The 17,070-nt window shown below is 38.2% G+C and overlaps 1 protein-coding gene across 4 annotated transcripts in view; it reads right to left on the bottom strand.

Annotated features, from left to right (window-relative positions):
* Trim24 (tripartite motif containing 24) overlaps nucleotides 1-17,070 on the bottom strand; it is a 114,730-nt gene that overhangs the window by 25,757 nt on the left and 71,903 nt on the right. For all 4 annotated transcript variants that reach the window (XM_038317980.2, XM_038317981.2, XM_038317982.1 and 1 more), the window contains 3 exons: nucleotides 13,813-13,929; nucleotides 8,846-8,960; nucleotides 5,893-6,039 (listed from right to left, as the gene is read on the bottom strand). In XM_038317980.2, coding sequence (XP_038173908.1) covers nucleotides 5,893-6,039; nucleotides 8,846-8,960; nucleotides 13,813-13,929 — 379 coding nt within the window. The remainder of the gene's footprint in view (nucleotides 1-5,892; nucleotides 6,040-8,845; nucleotides 8,961-13,812; nucleotides 13,930-17,070) is intronic.

Below are 17,070 nucleotides of genomic sequence, written 5' to 3'. Positions count from 1 at the left end.
AGGGATTAATGGAATCAATCCCTTGAATGTAGGACTTGAGAGGAGGACTGGGAAGAAAGCCACTCTAGATGACACATGTATGTCCTTGTTAAATGATGCATTTTCCTACCTTGGAACACTGCAGTCTCTCTACCAACATGAAGGCCTTCATCGCATGCAGGCCCCAGAACACCACATTTCAATATGCACACCACATTCCAGTCCTCAGAACCATGGGTTGAATAAGCTTTTGCTCTTTATAATGAATAGTACTGGTTGTAAGCATTGGATTGCAGGTAACATACAATACATTAACTTTATCTACTTTGGATCTATACCCCAAACTCAGATTACTAGATTGTAATAACAGTTCTACTTTTACCTTTGTTTGAGGAACAGATACACTGTTTTTAATCACAGTTATACTAATTTACAGTATAGAAGGGTTCCAATATGTTCAACTCCGCAAAATCACTTAATAACTTACATTTATATAATTTTAAAATTGTTAAAAGTCTGCTAAAAGTAACCCTTCCATTCCCTTCACCCAGAATCTTCAACTTTTAATAACTATTTGCTCGAGTACCCACTCAACCTCTCCTAAACACATTATTATTGATCTTTTCTGAGAGCATGATGCAGACACAAGGTTCTAGACACACTCCAGTGTGACCTAAAGTAAAGCAAAGATTTAATATAATCAGCCAATTCTAAACTAAGAAAGCACCTGATTTAGGCTACCATCAATCCAAACACTTGGCTAGGTTCCTTTGACATGCTCCTTCCATTCTGAGTACTGTCTAGTTTCTGGTACAGCAAGATACTCTGTACACTCTGCACTACCTTCTTCTTCCTAAGTACTTTGAAACCAGGATAGCAGGCTCAGGTATGAGGAGTATACAAACATACCTATCTGTAACTAGACATATACAGCTGTCTGTGCATATACAGAAAACTCAGTTTGTACTTTGCTTCTGGGTTGCTGCCAATGTGGTTAAAATCTTGGTGAATCAAAATAAAATTGGAATGTCCAAACTTGTGGATACTTTGTCACAGCTTTGATTATTGGTCCATGCTTCCGTGTGATCCCCAGTCCTAGTTCTACTACATCCCTATTGATAGGGATAAGATTCCATGTCAGGAAGACACAGGAATTTTCATTTCTTAAAATTGTATTTTTTTTTCTCCTAGAGACACACTATACAAACCTAGTAGTTTTAGTAATCAAAGGTGGTCATTTAAGGAGTTTCTTGTGAGAAAAACAAATATGAATATGCACACTGGAGCTGGCAAGATGGCTGTATGGGTTAAAAGCGATTGCTGCTCTTCCAGAGGACCTGGGTTCCCTTCCCAGGACCCATGTTGGGAGGGCTCACAGACACCTGGAACTCCAGCGCCAAGGGTTGGATACTCTCTTCCGGCCTTTGTGGGCACCCAAAAAAAAAATACACATAAATAAAACTAATTTTTGGAGTACTTCCTTAAGGGTAAACAAATGTAATTAAAAGAATTTATAAGGCATATTTCCTGGCTGTAACTATTTCCAAGTTAAGATGTAAATTCTTTCTATTTAATATTGAGCTTTATGTATACTTCAGAAATCAAGTGCCTATTTAAATATTTCCCGAGCAGGTAACAGAAAGGTCTATGAGTAATATCAGATATAGCCAAACTTGGCTCCTTGTCATGTGTTAAATACTTAGGATTTTTACCCGCTTTATTATCTATCTGAACTGTGAGCTGTTACACTTGACAAAACTCCTGATGTACTTAAGATAATCTTAAGAGCTGTAAGGCCTAGATACTACAATGAATAACTAAAGGTTCATTAAGTCTACCTGTTCATCTCTTCAGACCTACAAGAACTTAGAATGAATTTATGTAGTGGCATTTCAATTATATTTCAATAAATAAAGCTTGCCTAAAGATCTGAGAGTAAAACAGCCCCACTAGTCAGCCTTACAGACCAGGTTATGGAAACACACACCTTTAATCCCAGCAGCCACTCTAGTATGCCACAGAAACCAGGCGATGCATGCATAGTGATGTTGTGTAGGAGGTTCTTTTGTTCATGTGTTGCTTTCATTGGTTAGTGAATAAAGAAACTGCTTTGGGCCTGATAGGGCAGAATTTAGGTAGGCGGAGTAGACAGAACTGAATGCTGGGAGGAAGAAAGCAGAATCAGAGAAGCCATGGATCCTCTGCCTGAGATGGACGCTGGTTAGAATCTCCCGTAAGCCACTGCCATGTGGTGGTACACAGATAAATGGAGATAGGTTAAACTAATATGTAAGAGTTAGCCAATAAGAAGTTAGAGCTAATGGCCAAGCAGTGTTTTTATTAATACAGTTTCTGTGTGGTTATTTCGGGTGCCCTGGGAGGCCGGGACAAACAAGCTGCCCTCTCCTTACAACTGTGATGCAGATTTTAATCCCATCCCTAGAGAGGATTATAAAATGGGAAGAAACAGCTCTCAAACACAGTCTCACTCTGAGATTCCTGGAAGAAGGATCATCCTTTCAGACTGAAGTCGAGGTAAGAGCCAATGGCTGTTTCAGATCTTCAGGTTGAACCCCAATTTCTCTGAGATTTTATGAAATGTGCTTCAAATTCAAGTGTATGTACAATGAAAAATCTAGCTAATTATCATCATGATAAGGAATAAATTTTTTTAATGCAAAAAGTTTGGGTTTTTGGTGGAGTGGGGGTGGACAGAAAGATAAACAGATGTGCTTCAGAGGAGAGAATGGATCTCAATGAAGCATCAGAAGAGCACCATGCTCTGGGTACTGTAGGTAAGAGTAGGGAGCTGGTGTAGGGCCAGAACTAGATACTCAGAACTAGACACTCAGAACTAGACACTCAAAGGGGAAAAGGTCCTTGATCATTGAAAGGGGGGAAAGGGAGCAGGAGCCCAATCACCTTTGTCACATTTGCTCCTGCATACTTTCCTAACCATTGGCAGTAAAGAAACACTCACTGCCATTACAAATGACAGCTTCATTTTTTGAGTCTCTACTAACATATTTTTTCCTGCCTTCCTTCTAAATAAAACACAGATTTAAAGTTTAACAAATGACAAGAGAAACTTTACGAAAGTAATGTGAAGTTTAAATATTTCAAGATTTTATGATTGGACTTCTGAATGGACTCTCACTTTATAGGGCTTCTTTCTCCGATTATAAAAAGATGAACTAACTAAATTAGAAGACATAAACAACGCTAAATCCTATTAAAATGCTTCTCCATAGTCAAAAAATAATTAAGCAAAAAAGGTTCCCTTGATTGGGAAGTTTGCAAACCACACACAGAGACAGACAAACAGACAAACACACACACACACACACACACACACACACATACACCCCGGGGCTGAAGATGACTCAGCAGAAGACTATTAGCACCCATGTTGGGTGGCTCACGTGGCCAATAACTCCAGGAAATCTGATGCCCCTGGCTCTCACATCACCTGCACACATGTGCATATGCCTACATATAAACACAATTATAAAAAAGTCTTTAAAAAATTGTCCAATAGGTCTATGAACAGGTGATGAACCCCACAAACCAACAAGTGAAATGCAAATCGAAAATCCCAAGGATTCACCACATCAGCTGTTAGCGAAGCAATGGTCACAGTAAGTGCTGGTGAGGGTTAGAGATTGGTGGGAATGTAAATTGGTAAAGCCATTATGGAAAATGGCATGGAGGTTCTTCAAACAATTAAAACTAATACTATATAGCCTAGCGAGCTCTCTACATATATTCCCAAAGAACTGAAAAGCATGGCAGAAATTTCTGGCCTTCCATATTTATGGTATTTTTCATAATGGTAAAGATAGAAAAACAACATGTGTCCACCGATTGATACACATATGCAAAATTATATATATATTATATATGTATATATATGTATGTACCTTTATGTATCTACTGATGGATAAATAGTGATAGACATATTTACAGATCTACATTGCTGTGGGATAATGCTTTTGTATCCTGTAATGATTTGTCACTTGCACTGGTTTATTAAATGCTGATTGGCCAGTAGCCAGACAGCAAGTATAGGTGGTCCAACCAGACTAGAATTCTGGAAAGAGGAAAGGCTCAGTCTGCAGTCACCAGCCAGCCACAGAGGAAGCAAGATGAGAATGCCTCACTGATAAAAGGTACCGAGCCACGTGGCTAAACATAGATAAGAATCATGGTTTGATTTAAGTTGTAAGAGCTAGTTAATGATAAGCCAGAGCTAATAATTTATAATTATTATAAGTTTATAATTAATATAAGCTTCTGTGTATTTTGTTGGTACTAAACAGCTGTGGGACTGGGCAAGACAGAAACTTCCGTTTACTTTATATACTTTCATATATCAACCTCATATACACTGGAATGGTATTTAGCAGAAAAAATAAAACAAAGACAAAACCAAACAAAAAACTAAACAATAACAACAAAACTTCTGCCATCTAAAACAAGAATAAAATATAAAATAGGCTATGCTTAGTAACAACACTGTAACTTAAATTAGCGTAAGATAGATGAGCATGAGATCTAGTATCAAACCACAAAGATCTCATATCACAAAACAACAAAAGTCAAATACGTAGAAATAGAGTACCAGCATAAAAAAGGTAGATAATGCTGAAGGTCAAAGACTAATTAAAAAAAAAATTAATTACAAATGTTTCTATACTATGTAGATTTTTGCTTAAAGAAGCAGTAAAAAAAACAACTAATCACTATTAATTATGAATAATTAGGAATAATTTTAGAAATACGTAAGTCAGTATAATAGCATTCAGCCACATTGAGAGACCTGCCTTATATAATTCATAAATATTTGTTTTTAAAGTAATTATTAATTTAAATAAGTAAAACTTATGTAACACATATGTACTACTTCTGCCACTTGTTTCCAAAGAATAAAGGACAAAAGATGTGGAATCTTAATCTACTGACTTTCTAAGTAATAGTCTTGCTTTCAAACCAAAGTTGAGACCAACAATACAAGCAGCCCTGGAAGCTCAATGGAAAAGGAGGTTGGCCCCTGCCAAACTCAGTGGGCTGAGATGCTAGTGCTGTGGTACAGTGGCAGTCACTTCAGTAAGTGCACCAGATCTTAAACCACCCTTCTGAGGCGGTTCAACATTCAGCAGCACATGCTGCACATGCTCCAGTGTAAAGTTGAGAGGACAATCACAGACTCAATGGTAAGGTTGTTACAGCTCTTTACAGGACAGTGACAGTGTTAGCTGTGCTATTTACCTCTGTGCCTTTTTAAATAATTTGTCCAATGAAATGACTAGTTAATAATGGTGTAAAATTCAACCTGGAAAAGCTTAGAATTAAATCGTGGCATGCTGCAGGTGACAGTAAATGTTTACTATCAGTATTACACTGGATTCATATGTCACAAAGAGTGAAAAAACATAGGAGTAACAACAGGAAATTAAAATTTAAATCACATCAAATCCATTTCAGGTAAATATTTATAAAATCAAGTATTTTGGACAATTGCTAAAATGCAATTAAGGGTAAAAAGACTGTGTTTTGTATTGGTTTTTTGGGGGCGGGGTGGTTATCTGTGTGTTTGTAGACAAAGTCTCACTATCAGCCCTGGTAGGTCTGGAACTCTCACCATGTAGACCAACACAGCCTGCCTCAATCTCCCCAGTGCTTGGATTATGGCAGGCACCATCTTACCCAGCCATTTATTCTTTTTTCCTTCCTTTCTTCTCTCCCCCACCCAGGACAGGGTTTCTTTGTGTAGCCCTGGCTGACCTGGAACTAGTTCTGTAGAGCAGGCTGGCCTCAAACTCACGGAGATCCGCCTGCCTCTGCCTCCTGAGTGTGAGATTAAAGGTGTGCGTTACCACCGCGTGGCTCCGGCGCTCTCTCCCTCTCTCTTACCAGCCGCTTGCTGTAAAGCAGTGCTGTGCTGCTGCCACTGGAAACGGCCCACTTAGAAAAATGCATGACGTGCTCCAGCTGCTTGGAAAGTCCAGCCACTTCCTGCTGTTGCTGCATAAGTTTCATTCTATGGTCTTTTGCAAGACTCTGCAAATAAAGTAATTTCAGAATTAATACTTCACATTCATTTCAATGGTTATTTTTGGATAATCAACTCAGATTAAGAACTACTCTGTATTCAACTAACAGTAATCAAAATGATCATAAGCACTTTCCTTCATAATACAAAGGATCACTCTGAATGTAATAAAAGTACAATCTTTGCGTTGTCTCTACCTTTCACCTATAGTCTCTGTGGAGGGATCTTGCTAAATTAAATGAAAAACAGACACGGAATAGCTATATCATAAAATTTAAATTCAAAATACACAAGTAAAACAGACAAATCATCCAGCTATCTACTCAAATGACCAGTTCATTACATGATTTAACTAATACAGAGTTTCATGTTCTAGAGATTCTACCTCCAATTGCAACTAGCCTGTACCCAAGAATTATGTGAGGTGGTAGCTGAAACTTATCTCGTATTGGCATTAAAAAAAATCAAATTATTTGTCTTGAGAGTTACTAGACGAGTCAGTAGGTAAGTACTATGCATTGCTAGTGTATTCTCAAAGGTACTACATAAAAACAGAATAATGGGTTCAATGCCAACATGACACTCCCCCCTTCCCCAATTGGGTCAGAATACTGATTTTCTCCACAGAAAATATATACTTAGAAAACAGACAGCAATCAAAATGGAAGGCACAGTAGTTGCGTAATTAAAAAAAAAAAAAAAAAACTACAAGCATACAAACCTCATCCATAACCTAGAGAAGAGCAGATAACATGGCTTTCTGCTGGAACTGAACTCTCACCACCTGCCCTGATCAGCTCTGCTGGTCAATGCACAGAGCTGCTTGCTCTGCTAACAGTCAGTGGCATTGTCACATCTACCCTGAGTCTGACTCAGACAGCAGCAATGACCTCTGCAAACTGCAGTGCATTTTTAGAGTGGAGAAGAATTTTTTGAAGAACTGGAAATTGAGACTAAGAAGTTCTAGTATCTTGATTTTACAAGGTAGCATATAAAACAGGATCCATTCATCTGCTGGACAGGTGAATTCTGAACCAGAAGAATGGGAATGAAGACTTGGGGCATATTCAACAAGTATCATGGAATTTTCAAGGTGAAGTTCTCTCCTTAATTTTTAACACTCTTCAAGTATCCAGAGCCAAGGCACTACTCTAGAGTACTGTTAAAGTGTGTGTGTAAAAATCTGAAAACATCAAATTCTGCTTAATGTGCCCACTTTGAAAACAACTGCAGAACCCTAAAAACACAGTTATCATAACCGGGCACTGATTCCTTTTATCCAAAGCACTTCCTAACATTTCCGTAATAGCAGAATTATGAACAGGCATGGGACTTTCTGATAGAGATATTATCAACTAACTGGTCAACTATTCTTTACATATTAGCACTCTCTTTTTCGCAACTGTTTCTTGAATATAAATTCTTTCTCTTGAGATGCTAAAAGAATAACTACATACTATACGGCAAGTTTACATGCCATATACACTGTGGTATATGGTATTGTGTGGTCTTGTGCTGTTGCTATTGATGAATTTAAGAAAGGTGAGCACGGCGGATCAAGCTTTTAACCCCAGCACATGGGAAGCAGAAGCAGGTGTCTGAAGTCAGCCTGGTTGCCAGGTCTACAAAGACCAAAAGTCACATTTTTTCAGTGTCTCAAAAATAAATAAATAAATAAAATCAAGATAGTACATTATTTCTAAAATTGTTTTTGCCTATAATTATAAACTATCCTATGGTATAGGCCTGGAACCCAGCATCTAGGAGGATGTGGCAGAAGGATTTTGAGTTCAAGGATAGCCTGGGCAGATAAAATGCAGAAAAAAAGGACTATACAAGATTGAGGGTAAGAGAAACATTATCCCTATCTTGATGTGGGATTACCCTCTGTATACCATTGGTTAATAAAGAAGCGTCCTCAGGCCTATCACAGGGCAGAATAGAGTAAGGTGGAAATTCAAAGCAGAGATAGAGAAAGGCGGAGTCAGTGAGAAACCAGGTAGCTGCAGCCTGGGAACTTTACCTGGTAGGTCACAGCCACATGGAGACGCACAGATTAATAGAGAAATGGGTTAATTTAAGATCTAAGAGTTAGCTAGCAATACGCCTAAGTGATTGGTGAAGCAGTGTTTTAATTAATAGTCTGTGTGATTATTTTGGGTCTGGGAGGCTGGAAACAAACGAGCAGTTTCCGCCCACACTATCTATTTTACTTTTGTTGCTGCTTTGAGTCAGAGGTCTCAGTACAGAGGCCTGGCTAGCCTGGAACTCATAGAAATTCCACCTGCCTCTGCCTATTGGATGCTGGAATTATAGGCATAAACCACTACACCTATTTTACCTAATTTCTCAGAAGGTTAACTAAATGCCATGCACTACTCACAATGGACTGTAATATATGTCATTTGTTATTCTTTCATTGTGCAAGCATCAGAGTGTACCAAAGTCAACAGAGACAGATGGTCATTAGGTGACATAGTATATGATCTTAAAAAATCACTATTACCACTTGCTATTGATAGGAACATCATTATTTGTTGCAAGACTTTATTTGAAAACTAAATCTCTTGCACAGTGTATCTTTCTAAAAAATTCTGCTTAACTCCATCTTCCCCTTAGTGATACAATGGCTGTCACTTTAGTGAATGTCGACAATCAGAGATCCCTAGTGAGGCTTTTTGCTTAGTGCTATAGAATAAATTGGAGGATTAGGACACCTTAGTGTGTGATAGGGCTATAAGCAGGTGGTCACAGTGCAGCACTCACAAAGAGAAGCATGCCGAGTCATAGTCCACAGCACTACCCTCAACTCACCTCAAGTTGGTGCAGAAGGGCTTTCCCTTTCTTGTTGATCTCCACCATCAATGTAAAGATGGCAACTTTAATATCCTGTTCCACCTGCTTTTGGTTTTGATTTACTTCAATTATTCTGAAAATGAAATAAAACAGAGTATCTAAAATTAATGGCAGATTTTAAGTATTCAAATTGGCTATCTTAATATATAAATTAGGCCAAAAATTAGACTTTCAAAGTTCTATCTCTAAGTTCGATTTAATTTGTCTAGAAGAGAAGACATTAAAAACAATAATTCAGTTAAACAAAACTTGTAGAGTAAGTATATTTTAAAGAACATGTTTTTAAAGAAATATATCACACAGCAAAAGCAATATGCTGATCTAAAAAGACAGGACCAGGGACCAGCCTACAGCTAGAATTTATAGTCAAGATGAAACAAAATTATGAATGGGAACAAGTTCTGCTCTGTAAGTGTGATACTCTCATCTTAGGTATCTGGGTTGGCAATTTTTCACCATATCAGAATAAAGAAACAAAAGACAAAAATTAATAATTAGTTTACTTTTCTAAATGGTCCAGAAGTTAAAGTACTTGTTGCATAAGCCTGAGGACCAGAGTTCAGATTCCCAGAACCCACATAAATGCAGGGTAGGTGTGGAAATTCACCTGTAAAGCCTAAGAAAGTGGAGTGAACTGGTTAGCAAATTAGCCACCTCTGAGTTTAAATGAGAGACCCTGCCTCAATGAATAAAGTACAAGAGCAATAAAGGAGGATCCCTGACATCAACCTCAGGTCTCCACACACATGTTCTCACGTACATGCACACCAGCAAATGTCAGGTGCCCATACACATGCAAACACACATATACATACACACTCCAAATACATATGAAAATGGGGGAGGGTCTTGAAATAAACAGTCAAGTAGTTAAAAAAGGAAAAGAAATTAACAAACTTTAACACTGATTTAAATATGATTAGTACAGATTTATTAATAAGCTTACTTAGGAAATGTTGGGGTCACAAAGGTTTTGCACACACAGATCACTGGGAAATCAGGAACATTAATCATACAGGGGTTTCTTCAAAGGAGGAGAAACCTGTTTTCCACCCAGAAGGCTGGGAGTGGGCACTGTTAACTACTTGAGAACCTCTGCTATCTTTAGAGGCAGACTGCACCCAAATCCCCTAGAATGTTATCCCAGACTCTCCCTTCCTAGGTCTTTATCTTTAGCTTCCAGTTAATAGAACCCATCCTGAGGGGATATGCCACATTATTTTATGGCCTGTTGACCTTAACACTATCAGAGACCACACTAGATCCTGGGCCTTTTAGCTACAAACCTATCTTCAGTCACATGCACTTTGCAGAGTTTCTACGTAGTCACATTAAGCTTTAATGTACCTGGAACTGCACTGATTATTGCCTGGAAACTCTTCCCTGCTGAATGTGCTGGCGTCAGACTCTGGAATTGTGACCCAGTTTGTTTCATCCTCACCTCTGTGCAGTTTGTTTCCCTGCCATGACACCTACAGGGATCCCCTTAAGAAAATACTAAATTATATAGAAATAAACTAAGCTGAGGGGCTATGCCTTAGTATTATTCAATGACTTTTAAGATAGACAACTTACTATTTCTCCTAGAAAATAAAACAGAATTATATTCCTGATTTAATTAGAATTTAACTTTGGTGAAGTTGTACTTTTAGAAAGTCGCTCATTAGGGCTGCTTGCTCTTTAAAAGCCCCTTAGTCTTCTCAGAAGAGGAAAATTTGTCAAATTGCTTTGAAGACCCAACCCTGTATAAGGAACTGGAGCTGTGTTTCTTTGCCTCTGTGAACTCAACTACAAAGAAGATGAGAAAGTTTCTATTGAGGGCCAGGCACCTCTTAAGCACTAGTTAGGGGACTGCCAGGTTGTGCACTAATTAAGTTTCTCCTTTTTTCTGAGTGCCTAGTCATATCCTTTGCTTACTTGAACTACTTTGTTTTATGAAACTTTTCCAAAATTATTATTTATAAAAAAATGGAGACGAAATGGACAGAAAGAAAAAAAACAGTACTAGACACTATACACATTGGAACAGCTTACAGGAGAAGGAGACATTTGGTGACTGCACCCAGTGCCACAACTACACAAAGCTTTATTTTTCCTGCCTGTTCCTCCCACAGTCACTCTAAAACTTAGAGTTGCAGAGATTGTATTCTGTTGTAAATTCTCAAGATAATTGCTTGAAATAAATATTGCTTCAGAATTAAGAAAATCAGGTAGGTGTACAAAGCAACCAAAACTCATTCAAAGGTTCAAGCCTGACATTAGTGGCGCACGCCTTTATTCCCAGCACTCAGGAGGCAGATGCAGGCAGATCTCTTTGAGTTTGAGGTCAGTCTGGTCTACAGAGCAAGTTACAGGACAAGCTTCAACATTCCAGAGAAATCCTGTCTTGAAAAACCAAACCGAAACAATAAAAACAAAACAAAATCTTCAGTGACTCAATAGAACAAACAAGGAAAAAAACCAGCATATTTCAACACATATTAATAACAAAGTTAGTAGCATAATTTTAATCCTTCTGCAATCATGTAGGCTGTAAAACCATATAAACTAAAGATGTATTTCTGTGACAGTGCCTCATATGCATGAAACTTTGAGCTCAATCCCTACACAGATGAAGAAAGGAACAAAGGGAAAAAAAAGGGCACCAACCTAAAGAGTCTTTGATAATCATAATTCAGAAACCAAAGCCTCCTACACAGCAACGCTATTTTGTTTAAGGAAGAAAGAGCCCATATATGTAAGCTGAGTGCTTTTGAGATATAAGAAAGAATATCAAAAACTCAAGTTGAATGTTGGCTACATAGCAAGTTCAAGACCAGCCAAAGCTTCAAGTGATACTGCCTTAAAAAACAAACAAACAAACCAAAATAAAAGCATCTAGCCATCTGGAGCACCACAAATGTAGCTATGGCAAGGCTTCACCCTTCTCCCATTCTGCCTTGCTAAAGACCAGTAGATAGATTCCAAAGTTTTTCAACAGAGGTCTATTCCCTTATGTGGCCACTTCCTTCCTCTGAGGCTGATTACCAAGCCCCCACACCCACCCCCTTTGCTCCTTGTTCATCTCCTTTGTCTTGTCTCTTATATTCAATCTTCTATCCCTCTGGGGCAAATAAAATCTCCTTTGTACTGAGAACTTGGTTTTAGGGAGTCCTGTACTGATTCCATTCCTTTCAATGTGGATCTCTGTGAATTCAAGGCCAGCCTGGTCTATATAGTAGATTCCAGGACAGCCAGAACTCTATAGGTCTCTGTCTTAAAACAAAACAAAACAAAATCACACAAAACTTTGTTTCAAAAACAAAATTAACAAAATCCCAAACATACCATCCCTATCTGTTTCATAAAACAGTACGAATAAGATTATGAGCCAGGTGGTGGTAGCGCACACCTTTAATCCCAACACTTAGGAGGCAGAGGTAGGCAGATCTTAGTGAGTTTGAGGCCAGCCTGGTCCAGAAAGAGAGTTCTGGGTCGGCCAGAACCGTTACACAGAGAAATCTTGTCTCCAGGTGGTGGGGGTGAGGTGGGAGGGGAGAGGATAGAGAGAATAGATTATGATGGTTTTAAGCAAGATGAACCCCAAAGGCTGACACAATTTTGCTAATGCAGTCTCTCTTATTCCAAGGTCTTTCTTCTTGGCACTTCAAGACAATAGCAAGTTAACTTTGTGCACGAAACAAGAGAAAGAGGACACAACATTGCTTGGTGTGCTAAGGTGGAAAGTGAATGTCAGTAAGTGCCCTAAATGGGATATGTATCTAGGGGGCAGTTGCTTTTTCATGGAGCAGAAAAGGTTTAATAAGTAGTATCTAGAAACAGACAAAGAATAAAGTGTTGTGTAATAGCTTTCTGGAGATTAAAACATTCTATCCTACAGGGAAGCTCCTTGAGCAGGAAGGAAGAGAATTCAAAATAGCTTTAGGAAGTGCCTGAAATTGAACAAGTTCAATAAGTCTTTCCCTGCCAGAGTAAGCAATAAAAGCTGAGAGTTTTCTCAAACAGAGTGGAGCTGCAAAGAAAACTCTTGAGACCAGGCTAACTTATTGGATGAAGCCAAAACAGGCCCAGCTGCCTGAAAAAGGTTTAGACCAACTCAGGTACCTGGAAAGGGCAGTCTCCAGCCTAAACTGCCTGCAGGCTGAGCAGTATGCTCCAGGCTCTCATCTTTGTGGGAACATACTGTACCCATACTAGTGTGGACTTCAGTGATGCAGCTGCCTTTGAGTTATTTTTGCTCCCCATATTCTTGTAAGTAAATACGGGTAATAAAATGTATCGGCTCACCAAATTGGAATTTTATGGTTCTTCTTCCTCTGACTCCTGTCCTCCAAATATTATATATATATATATATATATATACCATATATGTATATAAACACGTACTGTATGTAAGTATATGTGTGTATTGGGTTCCCTTTCTGGGGTGAGTTATCATGTGTGTTGTGCCCTCCTAAGGAAATGTTTGGTCACAACAAAAGGGGTATATCAATGTTTAGTAATACCCAGTCTCAGTGTGCACTAAAACTTGTATCCCATGTAACTAAAGGATTAGGACCTGGGAAGGCACCTCGAAGATTAGGAAACATAAAAACAGCAATTAAGTACATAATCAAATATTAAAATAGCCATGTTATTAGCAAAGCTGTCTTTTTCTCAATCTTAAAAAATTAAAATTAGAAAACCAGATGATTATAAATATATACCAGATAAATAAGCTATTATTTAGTACACATTTTTATTTTATTAGTGAAGAAATCACTTTCTAATCCAAAGTTTTTGAAAAAGTCTTACCAACCTTAAACTATTTGTAATCCAAAAGTTTAGCAATACTTTACAGTGAGTTGAAAAAAAAATCTAGAAATGCATACATTTATTTACTGTACATAAAGGATTTATTTATAGTTTCATAAATAAAAACTTACCTGTTTTGGATCTGATTTCCTGTATACTTTATATATTTTGTTTTCTCCATCAGTTTGGTGATTAGTGTATCTATGATACCTTTTTGATTTTGAAAAGCTTCTTCTATAAATTGATATCTGAAGAAATAATAAGCAAATAACTTCATACAAGTATCTATACAAAAAAGTTCAAAAGTTAAAAAACCAAACCAAACCAAAACAAAACTAATATAAGACGAGAATATGGGCCTGGAGAGCTGATTCTAGTTAAGAGAACTTCTAGAGGCAGCTCATAACCACTGAAACACCAATCCCAGAGGGCTGTGTTCCCTTGGGGGCACCTGAACCCACATGCACATACATACAAAAACACACACGTGAACAAATGAATCTAAAGAAAGAGAAATAATATAAAGGGTATAAAAAATAAACCTTTGACAATTCCAAATATGGGCTGGAAAGACGGCCGCAGTGGGTAAAAGTGCTTATTGCCAAATCTGATTTTGATTTCTGGAACCCCTGTGGCAGGAGAATTCTCATAAGCTGTCCCCTGACCTCCATACACATAATGTGGTATTCATGAATGCATGCACATGTGCACACACAAAGTTTAAAAAGACAGGATTTCCTATCCAAGAAGGGAGTCTTTAGATACTCTATTTCAAGAGTGTAGTAATCACCCAACATTCATAGTTTAGAGACTTATACAGCCCATCTGACAGATGTAGCAAAAAGCAGTCAAAACCTAGTAAATATCTTAACAGCCTAACTATTTTGGTATTTCATAGTCATGAAGGTTTGCTACAAATAAACACTTCCACTGGGTGGTGTAGTGCAATGAATCCCAGAACTCAGGAGGCAGGTGGATCTCAGTGACTTCAAGGCCAGCCTGGTCTACAAAGTTAGTTCCAGGAAAGCCAGGACTGCTTACAAAGAGAACTCCCCCACCCCAAGAAAAAACCCAAAAACCAACCAACCCACCAACCAACCAACCAAACAAAAAACACTTTCAAGATCATTTCTAAATAGTAATCAGCTTTGCTGTACAACGATAAAATTATTCTTCTGGGATAAATGGGAAAAGGCATTTGATACAGGACCTTTTGATAGTCTTGAGTGACCTATAACATGACACAGCATTTAGTAGTTGTTATTAATCTGGAAGTCAAGGATGCTGATTGTAAAACAAAACAAAAACAAACAAAAACAAACCCAAAAAAACAAAACAAAAAGGCAAATTACAGAAGAGAAGCATGTGAAAAGACAGGCAGAGTATACATTACAGAAAGAACTTTAGGGCTAGCAAGATGGTGTAGCAGGATGCTACATTTATCTGGCTTATCATTATCCCTAAGCCAGAAAACCCAGGTTCCATACTGAGAGCTGACTTCTGCAAGCTGTCTTCTAACCTTCACAGGTATACTCTCAACATAAATAACAGAATATTTAAAGCGCTGGGCACTCGGGAGGCTGAGGCAGGAGGTTCTCTGTTAAGTCTGAAGTCATCCTGATCTATAGTCACAGCTATATAGCAAGACACTTTCTCAAATAGAGAAAGCTAGTATTTTTGAAGTATAAAAAGAATAACTGCAACCCTAGAATTCTGCCCAAGGAACACATTCTTAATGTACATAAGGGTGAAAAACTGGGCGTGGTGGTACACTCCTTTAAATCCAGCAGTAGCAGGCAGGAAGATCTCTGAGTTCCAGGAGAGCCAGAGCTATATAAAAAGGTGAAAATTATTTCAGACAATCTGGGAGCTCTATCTCTGGTACAGCCTCAATAAAGTACCCTTAAGTAAATGAAATGAAGGAGATCCATGAAGGAATGCGAAATAATTAAAATCATATGTAGAAGCAAAGTTAAATGAATATTGACTTAGGCAATAAGTAATGACTTGTGTATAATATATGTATATGTACCACATGTGTATATTGGCATTTCATTTGTATTATTTCATTAATAAATAAAATTTGCATGAAGATCAGAGAATAAAACAACCCCAGTGATCAGCCTTATAGACCAGGTAGTGATCACACCTTTAATCCCAGTAGCTACACTAGTTTGCCACTGAAACTGGGGCAGTAGTGGTGCATGCCTTTAATTCCAGCCCCAGAGGATTATAAAACGGGAGAAGACAGCTCTCAGGCAGTCGCATTCTGAGATTCCTAATGGCAGGATTGCCATTTCAGACTGAGGAAAAAAAAAGGTAAGAGCCACTTGCTGGCTGTTTTGTTTTTCTGACCTTCAAGTTGAAATCCAATTTCTCTGAGTTTTTATTAATCATCCTTCATATATGATAAAGTAAGGGATATATTAGGAGACAAAGGTTGCATTCTAATAAGGTTTATGTCCAGTCCAGGAAGAAGGTAAGTAGAAATTAACATCAGATGAGATTTTAACACCAGAGTAGTCAAGGCCAGTGAGATGATTCAGCAGATAAAAGCACTTGTGCAAGCCTCACAAAACCCAGGCAAAAGGAGGGAGCCGACTCCCAACTGACACAACAGTGGCACATGAGCCTGCACTCAGACACACACAAACACAGACATACATATACAATAAACTGAACTTTTAAAAGCCAGCCATGGTGGCACAAAAATAAGGAAGATCTCTATGAGTTTGAGACTAGCCTGGTTTATATAGTTCCAGACCAGACAGGGCTAGATAGTAATTCCACGTAAACAACAACAAAACAAAAACCAACCAAACATACAGAACAAAAGCAAAAGCTCTTCCAAAGAAAAGTCTCCTAATTTTGTGAAACTAACAACCTTGTTATTTTATAAACAGTATGGTAAGCCAGTGTGTCTCAATGTAGGCTGACTTTGGCCTATAGGACATTTGGCAATGTCTTAGGAATATTTTAAAATTAATTTTTTAGCTTTTTTTCATGGACGCAGAGAGCATACAAGGGTACAACTAATTTGAGAGCCATAGTTAAAAACATTTTAATTACTATGCCTAAAAGGTCTATGAAACAAAAAGGTCTCTGATCTGTAAGCTTCTTGTTTGAGGACAGACAGTTCCTGAAATGCTGGAGGCCACTGTTTATGGGAGGTAACAAGCCACAGGTTTGTTTGAGCCATCTACACTGGATGTGTTTGATCACATGTGGGCAGGAGGTTCACAGGCAGGAAATATGTTAAGATGTATGCTTGCCTTTGATTGGATGTAGGCTGGAGGTACTTCAGAAGGTACATTTGACCCTGATCAGACTTGATGACAAATACTTCAGCCAATGTAAACTGTGATTTGAGGTCATTTCTCAGGAATGGG

The sequence above is a fragment of the Arvicola amphibius genome, chromosome 2, assembly GCF_903992535.2.
Source record: "Arvicola amphibius chromosome 2, mArvAmp1.2, whole genome shotgun sequence".
Lineage (NCBI taxonomy): Eukaryota > Metazoa > Chordata > Mammalia > Rodentia > Cricetidae > Arvicola > Arvicola amphibius.
This window is presented reverse-complemented; position numbering and strand designations above follow the sequence as displayed.